The sequence below is a fragment of the Chiloscyllium plagiosum genome, chromosome 6 (assembly GCF_004010195.1).
Source record: "Chiloscyllium plagiosum isolate BGI_BamShark_2017 chromosome 6, ASM401019v2, whole genome shotgun sequence".
Taxonomy (NCBI): Eukaryota; Metazoa; Chordata; class Chondrichthyes; order Orectolobiformes; family Hemiscylliidae; genus Chiloscyllium; species Chiloscyllium plagiosum.
The window spans coordinates 77,426,196-77,450,899 of NC_057715.1; the positions used below are offsets into that span (position 1 = coordinate 77,426,196).

The 24,704-nt window shown below is 39.5% G+C and overlaps 1 protein-coding gene across 6 annotated transcripts in view; it reads right to left on the reverse strand.

The window, feature by feature from the left end:
- Positions 1–24,704, reverse strand: part of lats2 (large tumor suppressor kinase 2) — a 92,091-nt gene that overhangs the window by 56,088 nt on the left and 11,299 nt on the right. For 3 of the 6 annotated variants that reach the window (XM_043691922.1, XM_043691923.1, XM_043691924.1), the window contains exons 2-3: positions 21,664–21,774; positions 17,715–18,205 (exon numbers count right to left, since the gene is read on the reverse strand). In XM_043691922.1, coding sequence (XP_043547857.1) covers positions 17,715–18,053 — 339 coding nt within the window. In that variant the 5' untranslated portion in view covers positions 18,054–18,205; positions 21,664–21,774. The remainder of the gene's footprint in view (positions 1–17,714; positions 18,206–21,663; positions 21,775–24,704) is intronic. The other 3 variants (XM_043691921.1, XM_043691925.1, XM_043691926.1) reach the window with 1 other exon arrangement.

Here is a 24,704-nt window from a genome sequence, read left to right on the forward strand (position 1 = left end):
AGAGAGCCTGACCAGGTAAGGGACCACAGGCAAATCCAATCCAAACCATAGCCAAATTATATGAAAAATATTTCACTGTAGAACACTGAAAAATAATAGAGTAGGAACATTGGCAGTCTCCAGAGTACAATTTTTGTATTTTCAAATTTTCTTCTTCAGGGGTTGCAGTAGTTCACTGTAAGAATCTCCCAAATGATATTATTTAATTGCACAACTTTTGCTTGATAATTGGTAAACACATTCCAGCTTCGTTTATTACCTCAGTAGCACATTCCACATTTAATCAAATACAAAGCAATTCAGCAGAAATAGCTATGCTTGTGTGCAAAAGAAAGTGGAACAAAACCAATCTTTCTGTACAGGTGTGCATATTTACTCTTCATTTCCCTTCTGTGTTCAGCTGATTGTTGATTAGAATTATACAAGAACATATATCTGTCAACACATTAATTACTGCTTACTTGCATCCAATTACTCTGCAAAATTTTTGTTAACTATTTCAAAAATGCCACTGTGTAAGTATTAGGAGTCTACTAGTTGCAATATTGAACTATCATTGCACAATTTAACTACAAAAATATTTTACCTAAAAATACTGATTTCATTGGCAATTGAAATAGAATTTGATTTCTTTAATGATTTTTAAAGTGAATATTGTATTCATCAACATGCTATTACTGGTAAATGAAGAAGTCCCTGTGATATAAGGTTGATATATTACCATTTCAATGCTAGAAAGTGAAATTGCTAAATTAGGAATACTTTCTGTGCTATTTTGAAACTGACCAAACTTATATCATTTAAGAATTTTACTCACCATAGAGAGGAAACATTGTTACAAGTCTTGGCTGGATTGAACCAAGGCACCAGAAATTATGGACATCAGAAATGATGGGCTGGAATCTAACACAAGTTAGGTAACTCGACCCAGAATTTCTTTATCTCTCTCAGTACATTTACTATAAAACTGAAATAGAGTGCCTGGAACTTAGAGAAGCACAACATGGATATATTAACTCAAAAAAGTTTTACAATAAAACAATTGGCCACAAAATGGCCCAAAGGCAGGAATATGCCAGGGAACCAGCATGCCAACTAATGCTAGAAAATTTTGGGCTGATCCACTTTCAATTCTGCTTCCTCTGCAAACAGAACAATCTGCCCATTATTTCAAAGATTAAATGCAGAATGGCTGTAAATCCTGCTGTAAGAGGTACACCAAAGGCAGGCAGTCAAATTTTGAAACATAATTCACTCTCCAGAAAAGATCTGTTGCAAACAACAAGGGGAGGGATCATCGACTGAATTAACGTAGTAACTGGCATCCAAATGTGGAAGAAGCTTGAAGTTATAAAAGGGAAATCATGGGGTTTATCAATAAATCTAATTTGGGACCTGCTGCATTTTCTTGGAGGTGCCATTTGCAGCACTGTACAGAATCATCGTGCTTTAGCATACTTTCCACTCTTCAGTTCCTTTACAAATGAAAATAGTTGCCAAGGAACAGCAAATGAATATTGCAGGCCAGAAACATTATTTTTCCAACGGAGTCAATGGCTGTGAATGTATTATTTCAAATAGCAAAAATAAAATCATTTCAAGTCACCGTTGAAATAGAACGGCAACAGTTACAATTACTGTATTATAAAAGGTTAAATTGCCAAATTTCCAAACTACCCTCAAGATTTGGAACTCCAGGTGGAGATTGCAAAGAGACAACAGTGCTTGCTTTAAGATTATCCCATGCTATTCAAGAATGACTAATATTTTATGCATGTTATCTATTTCTGTTCACATGCCATTCATGAAATTAACACTGCTCTTGGAAACAAATTTCCAGGTTCACCCATTTGCACATTCCCAGATAGGAATATATCCTCCAGATATCGGATTAGGAAAGAGTTGTTGTGTACTACTGCAAGACTAAAAAGATAAATTCTAAACAGCTTCTGGGCTTAGAGGCTGCTATCAAAAAAAAATTTCTTCTCCACTTTGCTGGTTAACAAAAAAAGGTTAGTATTCCTAAGACCCTTCTTGACTTGGAGCACTCAATTGCTCAGGTAAATCTTCTCTGGAGCTGTCTGCCTCACAGAAATCCTAGACATAAAGAATAAGGCATTTTTAGATCACCCTACATCATTCACACGATACCCCTGGAAATGTGTGGCAAGTATAAAGTAGCCTTTGTCTTCAGAGTATAGGAATTGCGAAATCATGCTGCGATTATATAGGATATTGGTTAGGCCACTATTAGAATATTGCATTCAATTCTGGTCTTGCTGCTATAGGAAGAATGTTGTGAAAATTTAAAGGGTTCAGAAAAGATTTACAAGGATGTTGGCAGGGTTGGAGAGTTTGAGCTTTAGGGAGAGGCTAAATGGGCTAGGGCTATTTTCCCTGGAACATCAGAGGCTGAGGGGTGACTTCATTGAAGTTTATAAAGTTATTATGGAAATGGATAGGATGAATAGCCAAGCTCTTTTTCCTAAGGTAGGGGAACCAAACACTAGAGGGCATAGGTTTAAGCTGAGAGGGGAAAGATTTAAAAGGGACTCAAGGGGCAACTTTTGCGAAACCGAGGTGATATGTGTATGAAATGAGTTGCCAAAGGAAATGATTAGATTTTTTTTTACATTAGATTACATTACAGTGTGGAAACAGGGCCTTCGGCCCAACAAGTTCACACCGACCTACCGAAGCGCAACCCACCCATACCCCTACATTTACCCCTTACCTAACACTACGGGCAATTTAGCATGGCCAATTCACCAGACCTGCACATCTTTGGACTGTGGGAGGAAACCGGAGCACCCGGAGGGTGCCCACGCAGACACGGGGAGAACATGCAAACTCCACACAGTCAGTCGCCTGAGGCGGGAACTGAACCCGGGTCTCTGGCGCTGTGAGGCAGCAGTGCTAACCACTGTGCCACCGTGCCGCCCACAAATGGTTGAAGCTCGTACAAATACAACATTTGAAAGGCATCTGGATGAGTATGTGAATAGGAAGAGTTGAGGGCCAAATGCTGGCAAACGGGATGAGATTAGATTAATTTAGAATATCTGTTCGGTGTGGACGAGTTGAACCAAAGGATCATGCTGTACAGTTCAATGATGCTGTGAAATAGCTTTCAAAATGAAGAATGTTGGTCCCAATGTGTGACAACGAGCAAAAATCTCAATATTTTAGAAGATACTGAATTCCCAATTCCACTTGAGTCACTTGGAAAGGTGCTGAGCAGCAAGGAGACAACTTAAGGTTGCTAAGCAAAGGAAACATCATCCGAGCAATGTCAGGTGGCACAGTGGTTAGCATTGCTGCCTCAATGCCAGGGACCCAGGTTCGATTCCAACCTTGGGTGACTGTCTGTGAGAACTCCACACATTCTCCCTGTGTCTATGTAGGTTTCCTCCCGTAGTCCAGCGATATGCAGGCTAGGTGAATTAGCCACTGTAAATGATCTAGATGTGATGCTGGGTTTAGAGGTCAGTGCAGACTTGATGGGCAAAATGGCCTTTTCCCATACTGTAGAGTTTCTATGATGTGGCTGATTGAAGAGTATCCCGGCATAATTCTGAAAGCAGGTTTGTCACTTTACTCTCTGCTTATCATGAATAGTGCAACAGGACTAACCTAACATGGAATATATTTAAGTGTGTATGAATTAACACCCTACCATGAATAATGAAAGAATGAACTTTTACAAGCATTTCATTCATCAATCGATTAGCAATTCATAGTCTCCACAAACAACCCCAATGTTGTAGTTCTGACTATTCTTCATAAACTACATGAACAGTTAGTTTATTAGGCATTCCACAGCCTAACAACTTTTTTTTTGTCACTTAAAGTCAAGAACAGCAATGAGAGGATGAAATATCCGAAGTGAAGTTTTCTATGCATTGAGAGAGCATTTGAGAATTATTCACAGTTTACACACAGCTGGCCACATGACATTCCACAGAGCCAACCAGTAAAGAGAAGAGTTAGTTAGTTTACCATAAGTATGGTCTGGTGCCAGACTATTATTCTGAATACATTGTATAACAAATGCTGCCTACAATAGTTAACCTTGTAAGTGCTGCATTAGTCCTTCTTCACACAACCTAGTGACATCAGGAATTTGATGACTATATTTTCTGCAAGGTGTTTGGTATTGTATCTCTATTTAGAGTCATAGAGATGTACAGCACGAAAACAGATCCTTCGTCCATGCCAAGCAGATATCCCAACCTAATCTAGTCTATTTGCATATCAGAGAATTCAAGATCTAACAAGGCAGAGAAAGATTCCTAACAGTTTTCTTAGTTTCAAATTGCAGAAATGGGTACGTTATTGTAGCATTCTTCAATTGCAAGGTCAAGATCCATGGCAGCAAGGTACACACTTTGTCATGCATAAAACTCCTAGTTATTTTTTTTTTCCCTTGACAAAATCAAGGAAGGCAGAATTCCTGATGAGCAAAGCAAAGTAAAACATGACAACTTCTGACAATCTGACATCTTCACACAGTTATTTGCCTCTGATGACATAGACTTTGTACATTTAGCATAGAGTCATAGACAGAGTCATAGAGATGTACAGCTTGGAAGCAGACCCTTCGGTCCAACCCGACCAGATATCCCAACCCAATCTAGTCCCACCTGCCAGCACCAGGCCCCTATCCCTCCAAACCCTTTCTAATTGCAAGCTTTTACTGTTCAGAATAAGTTTGACCAATTTACTACAGGATGATTATGCAGGTGAGTGCTGTCTTTTGCACTTTATAGAACTCTGCAATGGGAGAACTGAAAATGCTGGAAATATTCAGCAGATCTGACAGAAACTATGAAGAGAAAAAATCAGAGTTAAAAGCTCAGGTCTGTGAACTTTTATGAGAACTGCTGAACATTTCCAGCGTTTAATGTTTTACTTCAGATTTCCAACACCTGCAGTTTTTGGCTTTTGAGTTGTGGTTTTGTTGTGCTGCTTGCACTTGTCAAACTGAATGAACTCCTGTTTTCATAATTATAGAGTCATAGGATTTTATCACATGGAAAGAATCCCTTTACCTAATTGTATCCATACCAGACATCAATCATCTATCTACACTAATCTCATTTTAGGAAATATTTAAACGAACACTTGAGTACTTCAGGCAGTGAGTTGCAGATACCTCCAGGTGAAAATTCTCCATTTTCCCTTCTAAATCTCTTCCCCTTTACCTTAACCAGAGAGTCTATGCCCTTTGGTTACTGACCCTTCTATTAAGGGGAAAAGTTTCTCCCTATCAATATCTCTCATAACTTTCTACATCTAAATCAGGTCTCCTCTGCTCTAAGGAGAACAATACCTAACCATCTGGTCTCTATTCAAGCTGAAACATTCCAACACAGGTAATATCTATGTTCTTCTCTTATGCAATCACATCCTTCCTTTGGAACAGCCAACAGAACGACACACTCTACTCAAACAGTGGAAGGTCAAACAGACACTGTGTGAAAACAACATCTCTTTCTAGGGCTAATGAACTATGGGAAAGGAATCCGTTTCATGTGAAGATCAACAGTTCAGAAAGAGATAGAAGGCAAAATACAGATATAGGTTTAAGGTCAAGGAATACAGTCCAGGCCAGAAATGTCACCTGAAGCAATTGGGGTGTACACATAGGTACCATTTCAATACAAATAATTCTTCCATACAATTTAATATGCGTGGACAATGCGTCTTCTGATCGGACTTAAGGCTAAAGCAATACTAGTGCCACAGTTTTGAACAGATCAAGGAGTATTGTCGATTCACCTAAAAGTAGGAAAGTCAATTTTCAAGATTTTCCTGCTTTATTAGCAACAAATATTTAGGAATATGGGTCAATTGATATTAAAGTTGCATTAAAGAGGCCAGCTCAAAAGGAAAGTGTTTCTTCACCCTCCGAAAGAGGCACGAATGCGTGGGAATATTCAAAGTTAAATAAATGCATATATATTCTTATAATGCATAATAATGGCTCTAGAGTATGGAACTTTTCAGCAAGATTTGTCTTATTACAAAATGGGCTGTCTCCAGTTGAAAGATGCACGGTTTTACTGGTACCACGAGGGACAACCTTTCAGGCATCTTTATAGGCACATGGGTGATCTCTTCTGTGAGACAGAAGCAGCAAACCTGAAAACATTGTCATTAAGCAGAACTTAAAATTCAGAGTCAGGCTACAAGAGATTTTAAGTACATTTATTTGATGAGGGAAAATGAATAGCGGTTGCTTCACCTCTTTTTGGAAAATCTTAGCCTCTTTTTTGTTAGGCAAAATAGGATCTCATAAAAAGATGCAGCAGCTTCCAAACTGAAATGGAAATTTCAAATCATAATGTCAGATGTCAGGAATACAAAATTACTCTTTTTACTTATGCAAATCTCAAAACAGGTTCTAAAGTGCATGAAGATTTATATCTTTTTCTTTTGGGTGAAGGATGTAAATGTTACCCTTTAGCTTGAGAATCTAAAAAAGACCTGAAGAGTAAAAATTACCCCATCAGCAGAAATTCTCAGTAGATACGGCACATTCCTTGGTGAATTTATTGGAAGAAATTCTAGAAAGGGATTCAGTAGCAATACCCACCGTGTGCGATGTCAATGAGAAGTCACTATGGGTTAACATGTATCCAATGCAACATGTGAATAAAAGGAGGACTGAGAATCAATACTACAGTTTAAAAAAAAGATGCTGGAGAACAGAGAAATCTCCAAATTGAAATTTCTGGATAGCAATGCTTTATGAAAAAAGAAGCAAGCTCAAATAAATTATTAGAAAATATGTATTATAAGAGAAAAAATGTATAATGTAATTTTATATTTTTTGTTTTATTATATATGACACACACAAACATTGAAAATAAAAAAAGGAATATGTTATCAATTTGTAGAATCTGGGAGGGTTGCCTGACACCCATAGAATTCGGGAAGAGGATGATATATATTAAGGGTTAATTGGGTAATAACTGGGTGTGTAAATTTGACAAGCAAGTAATCAGTGTTGTTGGAGTCTGTGATCAAAGTTAAGTCCAACAGGTTTATTTGGAAATATTAGCTTTCAGAGCACAGCTCCTTCATCAGGTAACTAGTGGGGCAGGATCATAAGACACAGAGTTTATAGCAAAAGATCACAGTGCAATGCAATTAAACCTAGATAGCTGTTACATCTTTCATTTTTTAGAGTGGGTTGCAGGTTTCAGTTCATTAATATGTAAATGCCAAAACTTCCTTTAAGGCACATTCTTGAGATAACTTAGGGTTTTATATTTAAAAAGTGACATCTCAGCTCAGACAATGTATTAAAGGTATGAGGTCAGAGTCTGTCTGTATCCCAGACCATAAGTAAGGAGTCAGACTGGTTCTATTTCCAAAGTAGGAATTTATAAAATGTTATATGGATGTAGGTGTGTCCTTTTTGAGCAAAAACAGAATGTATCTGCAAATGCGAAGTCACCCCATACTTAGAGAGAGAACGAGAGAGAGAGAGAGAGAGAGAGTGTGTTTTGAGTGTGAGACAGCGTATAGTGTAGTGGGCTCCCCTGTAGCATGACATGAACCCAAGGTCCCGGTTGAGGCCATCCCCATGGTTACCAAACTTGGCTATCAGCCTCTGCTTGGCCACTCTGCATTGCTGCATATCCCGAAGTCCACATTGGAAGATGATCACCCGAAAATCAGAGGCCGAATGTCCCTGTTTGTGTGATGTGTAAACTCGAAATTAACCTCTGACTAGACAAGTATTTGACTTTGGATCAGTGGTGCTGGAAGAGCACAGCAATTCAGGCAGCATCCGAGGACAGGCAAAATCGACGTTTCGGGCAAAAGCCCTTCATCAGGATTATTCCTGATGAAGGGCTTTTGCCCGAAACGTCAATTTTGCCTGTCCTCAGATGCTGCCTGAATTGCTGTGCTCTTGCAGCACCACTGATCCAGAATCTGGTTTCCAGCATCTGCAGTCATTGTTTTTACCTAAGTATTTGACTTTGTCAACCTGCATTTTTACCTCTGCTATTTAAACACAAAACATCCCCATTGGGTCCAAAATGCACAGGCAAACATATGTTGGATTTTAATATGCAGCAATGGTCTGCCAGTCACCCCCATTGACATATCGATGTATATTTGAAACTAAACTCAAATAAGTTCAAAACATACCCCATCCCTCACCTTCTTCCCTTCCCATTCTACCTCTATCTTTTCTCCCAAACTGCCTCTCATCCCCCAGTTCCATTCTAGTTAAGCTTACTGTCCTTCTTTCACATCAATGGAACACGTTCCCTCAAATTAGAACATAAGAACATCAAAAATAGGAGCAGAAGTAGGCCATCTGGTCCTTCGAGCCATTCTGCCATTCAATAAGAACATGGCTGATCTTTTCTTGGCCTCAGCTCAGATTACCCGCCCTCTCATCATAATCCTCAAGTCCTTTATTGTTCAAAGAAAAAGCTATCTTAGCTTTAAAAACATTTAATGAGGAAACCTCAACCACTTCACTGGGCATGGAATACCACAAATTCACAATCCTCTGGGTGAAGACATTCCTTCTCAATTCAATCCTAACTCTGCTTTCCCTAACTTTGAGGCCTCTTGTCCTAATTTCACCCGCCAGTGGGAATATCCTCTCTACTTCTATCTTATCTATTTGCTTCATAATTTTATGTTTCTAAAAGATCCCTCCTCATTCTTCTAAATTCCAATGAATATAATCCCAGTCTACTCAGTCTCTCCTCATAAGCCAAACCCCCCCAACTCTGGAATCAACCTAGTGACCTCCTCTGCACCCCATCACATATATCCTTTCTCAAGTAAGGAGACCCAAAACTACACGCTGTACTCCTGCTGTGGCCTCACCAGCACCCTATACAGCTGCAACATAACCTCCCTGCTTTTAAATTCACTGCAACATTCACTGATGACCCTTTAATCTGCTTCTCCAACTCCACACAGTTTCTATTCTCCTCTAGCTTCTCAAAAAAATTTTCCTCTATTTTTTTCCCCCTATTCTCCAGCCTCTAACTCTGCTCCAAACATCCCACTGCTCTCGAGTATTCTGCTCTAACGCCCTCTTCTGGCCTCGAGTTTCACAATCCTAACTTTAAATCTTCATTTTGATGTCCCTATAATTCCAACAACCTGAAGAATGCACTTAGTTGTTTTATATATAGACATTATGTAGCAAAACGCAATTTTTAGAGCCTAGATTAAATGCTAAATCTCCAAGGAATCTGGCATTTATCTTTCAAAGCATTTACAGTATAATTTCAAAGTTAAGCTTAACGGTTTACACAAAACATGCTATTCATGAGTTGACATTAGAGCACATTGCACTCAAGAGATGAAACTTTGGAACCATAAGGTGTCTTCTAATGAACAATGTTCTTCAATTTTTTGTTGTGGCTCTGTTTGCCGAGCTGGGAATTTGTGTTGCAGACGTTTCGTCCCCTGTCTAGGTGACATCCTCAGTGCTTGGGAGCCTCCTGTGAAGCGCTTCTGTGATGTTTCCTCCGGCATTTATAGTGATTTGTATTGATGGAATCTGTGGATGAGTGCCATGCCTCTAGGAATTCCCTGGCTGTTCTCTGTTTGGCTTGACCTACAATAGTAGTGTTGTCCCAGTCGAACTCATGTTGCTTGTCATCTGAGTGTGTGGCTACTAAGGATAGCTGGTCATGTCGTTTCGTGGCTAGTTGGTGTTCATGGATGCGGATCGTTAGCTGTCTTCCTGTTTGTCCTATATAGTGTTTTGTGCAGTCCTTGCATGGGATTTTGTACACTATATGGGTTTTGCTCATGCTGGGTATCGGGTCCTTTGTCCTGGTGAGTTGTCTGAGAGTGGCTGTTGGTTTGTGTGCTGTTATGAGTCCTAGTGATCGCAGTAGTCTGGCTGTCAGTTCAGAAATGTTTTTGATGTATGGTAGTGTAGCTAGTCCTTTAGGTTGTGGCATGAAGGGGGAGAACAGTGAAATTACACTTTTTTTTAAATGAACTTTTTAAAATGACTATCTAGCGATATGTATAACAGAATAAGAATTTTAAAACGCTCTTGGCCGCATAACAAAATCTGAGAATTCCAGCTGTTGTATTTACATTCTAGCCTCTGATTTATTTACACATTTTCTTGTTCAGCAATAGTTGAACTCATTCTAAGTATATTGCAGTTATGCAGCTCATATATGTTGCAATCAAAATTATTTTGTTTGGTTGCTTCTCAAAAACAATCTCCAAGGCAATTCAAAATGAGTTTGTAATAATGTTATTTATTATACAGGATCAAGAATTGAGGATTGGTACATAGGCCTTCCAAGATTCAAATGCTGCTATTTAAAAAAAAATCATAGAAGTAAGTCAACAAAGCATGGTAGGGTAAATTCTCATTTTCACTGCCAAGGCTGTAATTTGGTTGGGCAGCTCACCCATTATAGGATCTATCTGAATCACATTCCACTGACTTCTACTTCTATATCACAGAACGATGTGACACCAAAAGAAGATATTTGACCCATCATTCCTATCCCAGCTCTTTGAAAGTGCGACCAAACTAGTCCCACCCCTCTGATTTTCTGCACAGCTTCGCATTATTTTCCCCCCTTCAAATTCAGGGAATGGTAGTTATTTTACTGAACTAGTAATAATGAAGCATGGGCTTCTAATCTGGAGAGAAGCATTCAAATCTCACCATGGTAACTTGCGAACTGAATTCAATTGCACTAAAACTTGGGACAGCTGCTGCTAAGGCGCAGTGGAGAAAAACCACTGTCTAAGGTCTTCCTGCTGAAGTTAAATGGTGGTCAGTTCAGTTATCAGACCCTCCTGATGTCTCAAATGCATGTAAGTTTTGCTAATGAAATATAGTCTGGTTCAAAGCATGACAAGCCTTTGGTTTGTTTGGATAGAGTCAAACTCCAATTTTTGAGAAGATTTGTAGCTCAGGTTGATGATAAGTATGTAGGTTAGTTTGCTGAGCTTGAAGATTTGTTTTCAGGTGTTTCGTCACCAATCTAAGTAACATTCTCAGTGAGAGTCTCCGATGAAGCGCTGGTGGTATGTCCCCACTCTCTATTTATAGGTCTTGGTTTCTTAAGGTGGGCGATGTCATGTCCGGTTCTTTTTTTCCCCAAGGGAAGGTAGATGTAAAGAGAGAGGCAGGGCATATCATCAGCACTTCAGATAGTCTCACTGACTATGTTACCTAGTATGGTGACGAAACATCTGAAAACAAAACTTGAAGCTCAGTGAGCTACATTACATACTTATCAATATCCAATGTTTGTTTCCTTGATATGCCACCGTACAGAATTGAACTGCATTTGTGACTATTAATATAAATACAGATTTTTTATGAATAAAGTATATTTTTGAAATATAAAAATATCAGTAATGGCGACCATGAAGCTACAAGATTGTTGGAAAAGCCGAACTGATTCACTAATGTCCCTTAGGGAAGAAAGCTATCTTTATCTAGATCCAGCCTAAATGCGACTTAAAATCCACACAAAATATGGTTGAAATTGCCCTGTGAAATGGCCTGAAAAACCACTAAGACAGATTACCTTCCCAGGGTCAATAATGGTTGTCCCATGGGAGATTGGTTAGCAAGGTTAGATCTCATGTATTACAGGGAGAACTAGCCATTTGGATACAGAACTGGCTCAAAGGTCGAAGACAGAGGGTGGTGGTGGAGACTTGTTTTTTCAGACTGGAGGCCTGTGACCAGTGGAGTTCCACAAGGATCGGTGCTGGGTCCACTACTTTTTGTCATTTATATAAATAAGTTGGATGTGAGCTTAAGAGGTATAGTTAGTAAGTTTGCTGATGACACCAAAATTAGAGGTATAGTGGACAGCGAAGACATTTACCTCAGATTACAATGGGATCTTGATCAGATGGGCCAATGGGCTGAGGAGTGGCAGATGTAGTTTAATTTAGATAAACGTGAGGTGCTGCATTTTGGGAAAGCAAATCTTGTAAGACTTATACACTTAATGGTAAGGTCCTGGATAGTGTTGTTGAACAAAAAGATCTTGGAGTTTAGGTTCATAGCTCCTTGAAAGTAGAGTCACAGGTAGATAGGGTAGTGAAGAAAACATCTGGTATGCTTTCCTTTATTGGTCAGAGTACTGAGCACAGGGGTCAGGAGGTCATGTTGTGGCTGTACAGGACATTGGGTTGGCCACTTTTGGAATATTGCATGCAATTCTGGTCTCCTTCCTATCGAAAGGATGTTGTGAAACTTGAAAGGGTTCAGAAAAGATTTACAAGGATGTTGCCAGGGTTGCAGGATTTGAGCTAGAGAGAGAGGTTAAATATGCTAGGGCTGTTTTCCCTGTAGTGTTGGAGGCTGAGCGGTGACCTTATAGGGGTTTATAAAATCATGAGGGGCATGGATAGGGTAAATAGACAAGTTCTTTTCCCTGGGATGGGTGGAGTCCAGAATTAGAGGACATAGGATTAGGGTGAGAGGGGAAAGATATAAAAGAGATCTAAGGGGCAACATTTTCATGCAGAGGGTGGTGCATGTGTAGAATGGGCTGCCAGAGGGAGTGGTGGAGGCTAGTACAATTGCAACACTTAAAAGGCATCTGGATGGGTATATGATTAGGAAAGGTATGGAGGGATATGGCCTGGGTGCTAGCAGGCGGGACTAGATTGGGTTGGGATATCTGGTCAGCATGGATGTGTTGGACCAAAGGGTCTGTTTCCGTGCTGTACACGTCTATGACTCTACGCTGACCTTGTCTATACCATTAGTCAAAATGAAAATAAATTATCTAATTTATTTTTGAAAGGGATCAAATTTATTTCTACCACCCTTACAAGCACCTCATTCTAGATTGTAACACACATTTGAAACTTCTTTTGGAAATTTATAGCAATTAATTGCTTAGAAAATAAGAAAATTTTAGTCTACAGTTTGGATCTTCCTTGCTACAAAGCAAGTTTCTTGGGCAATCATCCATGTGAATGCATTACTTTATACTCCATCCTGTTTACCCAACAAAATATTATGTCCAAAATCTGGGTGGAAAATTAACTTTTTGGTCCTGATGGAATTACATTCACAGAATATCAATTATTCAACACCACATGCATCTTTTCTCAAAGACACATCTTCATTTTACAAATGTGTATTTTTAAAAACATTTACCAGGAATTTCCTTGGAGTACTCCTGTTTGGAAGAAATACCTTCCACAGACGGTGTGATGTAAACACAATTTATATGAAGAAATCATTCAAAATGCCAGAATGGAAGCACTGCTGGATAATTCTTAACTAATACACCTTTAGGAAATACTTATACTTGGATATTGCAGTGTCTGTGACAAAATAGGAAGTTAGTATTGTTAGACAAAGCGTACACATCTTCTTAACGCAGCGATAATCCAATGCCAAAATCATTTTCACACTGCTGAAAACTTAAATATTCTTCACAGAGACAATTTATCAGTATGGAGGTTTAGAAACCTTTGATCCAAATATGAAGCAGAATACTCTGTATGTGTCAATTCATTAAATTAGCATCGCAGCAAGAATGTTAAATGTAGACCATTACTTGATATAGACTGTTACTTGATCATCTTGTGTCAACCAAACACTTTGTCAACTGAACTGTCAGGACTCAACTTCATTACTTTAATCTCACTCTCACTAGTTTCCATACATACAGAGAGAGAAGGACACCACTTTGACTAGGACAACACACACATCCTAGGACAAGTGAAACAAAGACATGTGTGAGAATTCTTAGAAGCATGGCATTGTAACTAGAATTCCACCAATAAACACATCGGCTTAGATCCTATCTACTTTCCCAATAAAAAAAACCGGAAATGACATCACCCACCTTAAGAAACCAAGACCTATAAGTAAAGAGGTGGGACGTACCACCAGTGCTTCACCAGAGACTCTCACTGATGGTACCCAGTATGGTGACAAAACATTTGAAAATAAATCTTCAAGTTCAGCGAACTAACTTACAGACTTATCATCAACCTGAGCTACAAATCTTCTCAAAAATCACTAATTACTTTAATCTGTATGGATATGTTTACACTGACCAATAAAGGCAAACAGATCAAACACATTCTTCACTATCCTATCCTCCTGTGACTCCACTTTCAACGAACTACGAACCTGCACTCCAAAGTCTCTTTGTTCAGGAACACTCCCCAGGACCTTGCCATTAAGTGTATAAGTCCTGCCCTGATTTGCCTTTCCAAATATGCAGCACCTCACATTTATCTAAATTAAACTCCACCTGCCACTCCTTGGCCCATTGGCCCACCTGATCAAGATCCCATTGTACACTGAGGTAATCTTCTTTACAGAATACTGATTTGTGATATCTTAACTTGTTTTTTGAAAGTACTTATGCATGTGCCAGCTGCTTACCCAGTAAACATGCAATGTCCTTCAATCAATCAAATGACTAGGTCTCCAAGTCAGAGAATAATCAAATCTGGAGGACTGCCATCATTTGGGATCCTGCTGCTGCAGTCAAGGGTTGTGTTCTATCTCAGTCCAGAGTATTGAACATTATTGGCTGCTTAGAGAGGCTTCATATTATTGCAGTTCAGGGAGTGGGCCAGCGTCTGTCCTGCAGATTGAGTCATCAGTCCAGAGATCATGATAAGTCAGGCAGTTCATTCCTTGATTACCAGGCTGAGCACGTGAATCACCATGCCAAGCACGACCTGTGATGCCCTCCACCTTTCATGTGCAATGAAAATAGAAAATACAGTTTTGGCCACACCTGGAGTGGGTAGAATAAATGTTTATTGTTCTACCTTGAGCATGTTGGCTCTACTTGTGAGCAGCAAGAGTGGCAATTGCATTAATCAACCACTTTCAAAATATAGATTGCAGATATCAATAATCTCAGTACCCTATATGCGAAATGCATGCAGTGCCCAACTTCACTTCACCTCAGGATTTACTTTGCCCTTATCTCTCTCTAGTCAATGACAGTTTTCAGATTTGAACCTCCTGGAGTTTATAGGTTGGTGCATTAATTCAGTTGTCAGATAGAATGGCTGCTAAACTGTTCCTCTGCATTCATCAGAATGGAAAGCAGAGAGGTTTTGAGCTTCATCACAGCAGTGCCCCTTTTTTCAATTGGCTACTTTAATTGCTTTGCCAACTATACAAAAGATATAAAGAAGGGTTTACTGTTTTCCCTCAACTCACGTGTTAAATTGGCAAACTTGAATAATTCTTTTTTTCTGTTGGAATTCCAGTTCTAATTCTTAGGTTCAGCTATAACAACAAAAGAACTCTAAGACCATGACTGTTTAGTTGATGTCTTGTCTCCTCAGAATTATAGCATCTGGAGTTTCCAATAAATGGACATTTCTCTAATTATTTTCATGTCATTTCTAGCTTTAGAGAAACAAGGAGAAAGAAAAATGATCTCCTAATTTGAATGTTACCAATCCACTTTCCTTTCTGACTTCTGCTTTGTCAAGCAGCTCATGAAAATTTCTGTATTCCAAGTCTAGCTCAATTGTCTTCCCAAACTGGATAGTTACAGGAAACCCTTTCATGATGTACATGTGTAACTTATCATACAAATGCAAATTAAAACAGGAAGTGAGAGTTTCTTGATACCTGACTCAGTTCACTAGTTTCAATGTCTTCAGGTAAAATGCTAACTTCAATTCAGACAATTTGGTTTATTTCACATTGATTTTCCCGAATCTGCCTCAAGCTGTGGCCAGGTGCTCATTGTAGCAATTTTATGGATCAACTTCTTCCTTTTATGAAACTATTTAAATCCACGATGGCTGAAGATATTAAAACAAATTTTCAACTCTCATTAATTGAAAGTCCATAATTTATCATTTACATGACATTATGATGATGGTTTGTGGATAAATATTAGTCAGGATACGGAGAAAATCTTCCCTTCTCTTCTTCGAACAGTGACATGGAATTGTCTGTGTCTACTTTAGAGCAGGCAGGACCCTGGTAATACTTCTCAGCTGAAAGACGGGATTGAATGTTACTTTGCTAAGCACTGTAGTGAATTAAACGTTACTTATTGCACAAAACACACACACATATTCCTACAGACCCATATACTCATGCAGACTCTGTCCCCCTCTCCCATACACAAGCTCTCTGTCATACACTCCCACAGACTTACACCCCTTTACATTCTCATTCACACACATACAGTCTCCACCCCACCTCCCCCCCCCACATATATAAGTTTGTCGGGTGAATTTGTACTTGCAGAATTACATTTTAATTTGCTCAAAAACTGCATGAATCCATGTAAGATTCTGTAAATCCCTTTTTTTAGATGAGAATCAGTCGGAATATTGGGGCACAGACAGCCTCAAATAGGGCACCTCATACCTTCAATGCATTATTTGGGCCAGCTTGGTACCTGTTGCAAAAGCTCACTTGAGATTGTACCTTGAAGAAAGTTCTGGAATTTACATATGAAAGAACTGAAACCCACATGTCCATTCTAAAAGATGAGAGACATAACAAACAATCCAGGTCTTTTTCAATATATAATTTCAGTTACATCACACTGTAAACTTTTGCTACAAATTTTGTCTTACGATCTTATACTCCAAAAACTAGTGCTTCCAAATAAACCTGTTGGATTAAAACCTGGTATTGTGATTTTTAACTTTGTACACTTCAGTCCAACACCGGCACCTCCAAATTATGACAAAGCGATTGTCTTTTGTAATTCAAACTTGAGCAGCTTTGTCATTTACCTTTGCTTGACTTTAATACTTCTCAAGCAATCTGTTGTGCAATAGCATGAATCCATTTGTTCTCCAGCAGAGCAAGAATGAATATATAGGAACAATGTACAAAAGATTTCTCAAAAAAAAGTATTTTACACTCAGCTCAACATGAAGAAGAGTATTTTCACAAAGTACAATATATATTTTTTGTTACTGTAAGGAAAAAGTCATTTTTATCTTCACATTGCAATCAAATAATTAAAAATGCATTGAATTTATCTTTAATAGCAGTTATTTTACATTTTAACCCAAATTCAATAAATATCAAAAATATCTACAGGAAGGCACAGCAAATTGAACTGTAATTGTTAATTAGGAATAGGAAAAGAAAAGGAACCAACACGCTATGATGGATCAAGGATCAGCAAACATGCCCAATTTTTAAACCTTGTTTCAATTACAAAAGAAATCTAAAAGAGACCTTGAGTAATGTACAATACTGTCAATTAAAAAAAATCAAAAGCAGCTGACAGGATTCCAGAACCTCATGATCGGGAAAAGTTCATATTGGTGCATGTGAACTTCTGGAACAATAATACATAAGTTTTCTCTCAGCAAAGAGTAATTAAAAATACAGAAAATCAAATGAGTGCATGAGAGACACTGCATGGCAGATTTCACAATTCTACAGTCAGAATTAATTTACCCCTATCCATGCCCCCTCTGTCAGCATCACGTATGGCTTGTGATTTCTGAGTTTCACCCAGATCGACTCTGATAGAAGGCCAAAACCTGGGCTGGGATCCAACATTTCTGAGTCCTGCTCTATTCTTTTTTACATACTGCAATCACAGCCAATGTACGCCATTAATAAGCAGCTGACCTCATGAAAACATAGGGGTCAGTATTTTTCCAAGATGGAATCAAAAGCTTTAAGACACACAAGCTTATAAAATAATGACAAATAGCAAAAATATTAAAATAATTCGGTGACTTGCCTGATCACATCCAGCATTTACCAATTCTTGTAACATCTGTCTATTTACTTCAACACTAGTAGATGAACCAGACTCATTTGCAAATGGCATCAGGGAGTTTCTGATTTCTCGGAGAGCTTTCTGATAAGGCCCAAATTTCGGTACAGGTCGCATTTGCTGTTGTCTAGTAGCATCCTTTGCAACAACAGATTTCAGGTCTAGTGGGGTTTCATTGTTGGAGCCACCAGTTAAAGCCTGGCCTGAAGGTTTATGAGGTTGTTTCAACCCCTCTCGAATTTCCTGCAGTCTCTGGCGGCTGTTTCCGGTATATGAAGTGGCTGGAAAGGTCTTTGGCCTCATCACAAAACCAATTTTTGTTTATCATAAATAAGCTGTGTTTGAGTTTCAGGCACTGCAAAGATTTTCAATCCTTCTTTTTATTGATGCTTGTGGTCCTTAAATTTGTTTCAACATAAAATCTGCTTTGCTTTCCTTCTTATGGGCATCCTTATCTGAAATGTAGAAGTCACAATAAAATGATGATGACAAAAACAAAAACTTACATTTATATCATATCCTAAGGTACATCAATTCAGAGTTATAAAAACGCTCATAAAGGTGATATTGGGCTAGATATCACACACTAGGCCAAACAGCTAGATTTGAAATGTACAATAAATGTAAAGGAAGAAAAAGCGGAAAATCAAGAGAGTTTTAGGCAAGAAATTCTGAAGCTTAGAATCTTGGTAGCTGAAGACACAGCAACCTCATACCAGTTCCAACCCTCCAACTCGGCACTGCCCTCTTGAACTGTCCTACCTATCCATCTTCCTTCACACCTATCCCTTCCACCCTCGCCTTCAACATGTCACTCCCCCACCTCTATCTATCTATCACTTTCCCAGCTATCTCCCCCCCCAGCCCCACTCCCACATTTATCTCTCAGCCCCCTTCCCCTCTACATTCCTGATGAAGGGCTTATGCCTGAAATGCAGATTCTCCTGCTCCTCGGGTGCTGCCTCACCTGCTGTGATTTTCCAGTGCCACATGTTTTGACCCAGAATACTGACGCATTATTAATTGACCTGTCCTGCTACCTTCAATGATCTGAGCACATATGCACTGAGGTTCCTCAGTTCCTGCACCCCTGAGGCATTATATTCTCTGTTATTTGATATGTCCAGAGAGCTATGTATCTGGAAAAGCAACAGTCCCAATACCAATCTTTGGTAAACTCCACAATAAAAAAAATTTATTCCAGCCCAAAAAACATTAAATCAACTATTACTCTGTTTTCTATCACTCAGGCAATTCAATACCTAAATTATTACTTTCCTTTTTATTCCATGCACAATAACACATTTAAGACCATAAGATGTAGGAGCAGAAATTAGACCATTCAGCCCAGAGTTTGCTCCACCATTCAATCATGGCTGATAAGTTTTCCAACTCCATTCTCCTGCTTTTTCTCGGTAAGCCTTGATCCCCTTTATCCTCAAAAACCTATCTATCTCAGTCTTAAGTATACTCAATGACCTGTGGCAATGAATTCCATAGATTCACCACTCTCTGGCTGGAAAGGTTTCTCATTTCCATTCTAAAAAGGTCTTCCCTTTTCTCGGAGGCTGTGCCTTTGGGTCCTAGTCTCTCCTACCAATGGAAACATCTTCCCAAAACCCACTCTGTCCAGGCCATTCAGTATTCTGTACATTTCAATTAGATCCCCCCCTCATCCTTCTAAACTCTGTCAACTATAGACCCAGAGTCCTCAAATGTTTCTCGTACATTAATCTTTTCATTCCTGGAAGCATTCTTGCGAACCTCATCTGAATACATCCCAGGCCAGTACATCCTTTCTGAGATATGGGGCCCAAAACTGTGCACAATATTCCAAATGTGCTCTGACCAGAGCCTTACAGAGTCTCACAAGTATAATCCCTGCTTTAATATTCAAGTCCTCTCTAAATAAATGCCATCATTACATTTGCATTCCTAACTACTGACTCAACCTACAAGTTTATCTTGAGACTCCTGGACTAGAACTCCCAAGTCTCTTTGCATTTCAAACTTCTAAATTTTCTCCCCATTTAGAAAATAGTCATGCCTCTATTCTTCCTACCAAAGTTATGACCTCACACTTTCCCACATTGTACTTAATCTGCCACATCTTTGCCCACCCTCCTAACCTGTCCAAATCCTTTGCAGCCTCCCTACCTCAATACTACCTGTCCCTCTACCTATCCTTGTATTGTCTGCAAACTTAGCCAGAACGTCCTGGATTCTTTCATCTAGATCGTTAATGTATGAAGTGAAAAGTTGTGGTCCCAACACCAAACCTTGTAGAACACCATTTTGTCACCGGTTGCAATCATGAGAAGAACCCTTTTATCCCCACTCCCTGTTTTCTATATCTATCGTGTAGCATTGAGTTGAGCGTTTTCTGGAATTCCATGTACACCACATCAATAGCATTACCCTCAGCAACTATCCCCATTATCTCTTCAAAAAAAAACCTCCAGCAAGTTAGTTTAGTGCAATTTCTTCTTTAGAAATCCTGGCTTTACCTAATCATTCCTGAAGAAGGGCTTATGCCTGAAATGTCGATTCTCCTGCTCCTTGAATGCTGTCTGACCTGCTGCGCTTTTCCAGCAACACATTTTTCAGCTCTGATTTCCAGCATCTGCAGTCCTCACTTTCTCCCTTTATCTAATCATTCACCATTTTTCATGTGACTATTAACTCTACCGAATAATTGTTGTTAGAAGCTTCACTGCCACCAAAGAAGCTAAACTGACTTGTCTGTAATTGCTGGTCTTATCCTTACATTTTATTTAAACAAGGGTGTGATGTTTGCAATTCTACAGTCTTCTGGCACATCCAGAATCTAAAGAAAACTCAAAGATCGTAGTTGGTGCCCCTATAATTTCCTTGGGTGCATCTAACCCAGTCCTGATTTAGAAACCAACGATCTATCCAACACTTCATGCTCATCAATTTGAACCTTGATAGTGACAGAGTTTCCTCCTCTATCACCATGGCCTGGGTAGCATCTAACTCCTTGATACAGACAAGGCAGATGCAAAGTTTTTCATTTAATACTTCAACCATAGCCCTTGCTTCCATGTGCAAATCTTCTTTTTGAGTCCCCATCAGCCTTACTCTTCCTTTTACCACTCTTTGCTGTTTATATACCTATGGAAGACTTTAGGGTTGCCCCTTATGTTGTCTACCACACTGTCTCAATTTCTCTTCTCTCCTCTACTATTCTTTTTTCACTTGCCAGCCAAATCCTTTTGGTTCTCAATTGTATTTCCCACACATCACAAGCAAACCCTTTCTTCTTTATTTTGATTTCCTTTGCCATCCAGGGAGCTCTGGATTTTTTGGTCTTACTTTTCCCTTGAGAGAATATACTTTGATTGTATCTGAACCACCTCATTTTTAAATAAGTAGCCCAGTGCTCCATTACGGTTTTTCCTGCCAATCTTTCATGCCCAGTACTATTCTTGCGCCACTGAAGTTCACTCTCTCTGCTGATTATTTTTTCTTACTCTGAACTGACCATTGTAAGCTTTAGGATGATTTTGGAGAATGACAATGACCACTATTTCCTAAGTGTTCCTCCACTGACACTTACTCCACTTGGTAAAAACAATGACTGCAGATGCTGGAAACCAGAATCTGGATTAGTGGTGCTGGAAGAGCACAGCAGTTCAGGCACTTGGCCCACCTCATTGCCAAAAGCCAGGTCCAACAATGCATCTCTTTTGTTGGTCTAGATACAGACTGAGGTTGGAAATTCTCTTGAACATGATACATGAACATTTGTCTCTTACTGTCCCTTTACTTACTCAAATATTGAATGGGATATCTCGTGTAAGTCCTCTATTATAAACTACTCTCTGTGGCTATCTCTAATTTCCCTGCAGTCTTGTCCTGTGATATTAAAGAGTTAATTTGCACTGCTGACCTGCAAGAAATTGAATGCCCCATGGGTAAGGTGGTGCGTCTGTCTTTTGGTTGAATGTGGGAGGTTTCCGTGGCCATTTCCTTGCCATTCAGGGATGATTTACATTTTCATCTAGAAATCAATAAGAACATTCATAGTTGGAATTCCGACTACTTCCTGTAGTTTAGACAGAATACAATTCACACCACATCTAGCCATTAAGGGACAATTTGCATTATATTGTTTCTGGAAGGGAGGTGGTCACTTTTATCTTGAGTGGCATGTGACTGCGAGGGAGTGACTGGGAGTTGTCTTGTGAGCGTTATTAACTTTGATGTAAACATTTTGTATAAAAAGGATTGTTTCCTTTGTTCAGAGAGAGCATTTGCCATGACCCCGTAAGTCCTGCAAGGTGTGTTTTAAAGGTTCCGCCAGACAGAGACCCCTGGACACGATTCGCAAGAATGGCGAGGAGTGTTCAAAGTGTCTCCAAAGCTTGTACTGTACTGTGCTTAATAAATTTGGTTGCTCGTTCACAAAAGTTGGTGTGCTGCAGTTGCATCAAGTGTGTAAGAACCTCAGGAAACAGAACTTAACCGTCCTTCTACATCCTTCTTACTACTTGGAGATCTATGGGCTACACTGAGCAATGTAATTGAATCTGCTTTGTTCCTTAGGTCGAGCAAAATTGATTCTGTCTTTATAGCCTCAGAGATATCCTCTTTCTCCAGTACTCCACTGCTTTCCTTCATCAATATTCTGCCCCTCATTTCTTTCCTGTTTTTCCTGTTTCACTCTTTCCTGTGAACATCTTGTACACAGAAATATTTAATAATAAGTTCTGGTCTTCCTTGAGCCAGGTCTCGGTAATCACCATAACCTATATCCACATGACAATCTGCACCTGTAATTCCCAGGTCTTATTTGTTACACTCCTTGCATTCACGGAGTCGCGTAGTAACCCTAATATAGACTTCATTATATTCTGCCTTGCAATGTTTTACTATATTCCTTTATTCCTGATGAAGGGCTTTTGCCAGAAACATCGATTTTGCTGCTCGTCGGATGCTGCCTGAATTGCTGTGCTCTTCCAGCAGCACTGATCCAGAATCTGGTTTCCAGCATCTGCAGTCATTGTTTTTACAATGTTTTACTATATGTTAGTGCTAACTGTCTTTCCATGTATTTTGTCAACAATGGTACTCTTGTATAAAAGACTTTCTTCATAAAGTTGTTTAAAGACCTCTCTACAGCATTAACCAAAGGCTCCCCAAGAAACTCATGCCTGCTGTTCAGGTGCACCTGTTGGCTTGTTCAGGTGCTACTTTCCCTAGAGCTCGTCCCAGAAATCCAATGCCCAGCATCTAGCACCATCTTTCCAGGCACAAGGTCATCTGTCTTAATCTAGTATATACATTCTTATTTTCACATGGCACTGGGAGTAATCCACCGATTACCACATTTTACCAAATGAAATAGGAGCAGCAGTAAGCCATTTGGCCCATTCGGATCTGTTCTGCCATTCAATGAGATCATAGCTAATCTGATAATTCTCAACTCCACTTTTCTGCATTTCCCCATAATCTTTGATTCCTTTACTTATTAAAAATCTGTCTAACTCAACCTTTAAATATCCTTAACAACCCGGCGACCGCAGCCTCTGTAACAATTCTATAGTTTCATCATCCTCAAGGAAGAAATTCCTCCTAATTTCTGTCCAAACTCTGCAATTCTTACAGTAAGATTATGCCCTCTGGTCCTAGACTTTCTCACAAGGAGAAAACAGCCTTTCAGCATCCACCTTTTAAATCCCCCTTAAAAGCTTGCATGTTTCAATAAGGTCACCTCTCATTCTTCTAAAGCACAATGAAGGGAGATCCTGCTTCCTAAATTTCTACCTGACTCCCTAAATTCTGGTTGCAGGACCACATCCCAAGTCCTTAATACCAACATGGACTATGAGCTCCGAATGTTCACCCTCTACAGAACAAATGTCCTACAGCTGCTCGATGACATTTTTGACCCCAGCACCAGGGAGGAAATATTCCATCGTGGAGTCACATTTCTGGCCACAAAAAAACCTATCTGTTCCCCTGTCATTATTACTTCTACCTTCTCCTTTTTCATCCCTTTTGAACAACTGAGCTACTAGTGGTAACACAGACATGGTTCTGACTGCACTTCGCTGAGGGAGTAATTCTGCCATTAGCTTGCAAAATGGAAAACAGATATGTGCACAGAACTTTAGGGGGACTCTTGCACTACTAGGAGAAAGTGAGGACTGAAGATGCTGGAGATCAGGATTAAAAAGTATGGTGTTGGATAATCACAGCCAGTCAGGCATCATCCGAGGAGGGAGAGAGAGGTGACATTTCGAGCATAAACTCTTCAGCAGGATTTTGGGTGGTGGTGGGGGGGGGGAGGGGCAAGGGACCTGAGAAGATAAATGGGAGGTGGCTCGGGCTGGGGCCAAAGTTAGCTGGGAACACGATATGTAGATGAAAGGGAGGGTTGATGGTGATAGGTCAGAGTGGAGGGTGGAGCAGATAGGTGGGAAGGAAGATGGACAGGTAGGACAGTTCAGTAGGGCAGCGCCGAGTTGGAGGGTTGGATCTGGGATAAGGGGTGGGATGGGGAGATCAGGGAACTGGTGAAATCGACATTGATCCCATGTGGTTGGAGGGTCCCAGGCAGACACGTCATCTTCCTTTTCTTTTGTGCAACTGTGACACTGTCATTTATGACAATAGAAAAATTACATTCAAAATTGCTGGACAAACAGTCATTAGATTGCATTTATTTATTTCCTCTTTTGTTGATTCAATATACATCTATGAATCTAAGGGTTACAGGGAAAATGAAAGACTCAAAATTCTGATATTTCAGGAACATTTTGGAATGTATATTTTGATATACTTGTCTAAAGCTATTTCAAAACATACACATTGAAGATTTTGAAGTATCCTGTGTTTCTCAATAATAATGGTCTAGAAACCAATCAGTTAATTCCAAAGAAATGAGGGCAACGCTGACTGGAATGGACTGCAGAAGGCGTTTAGCAG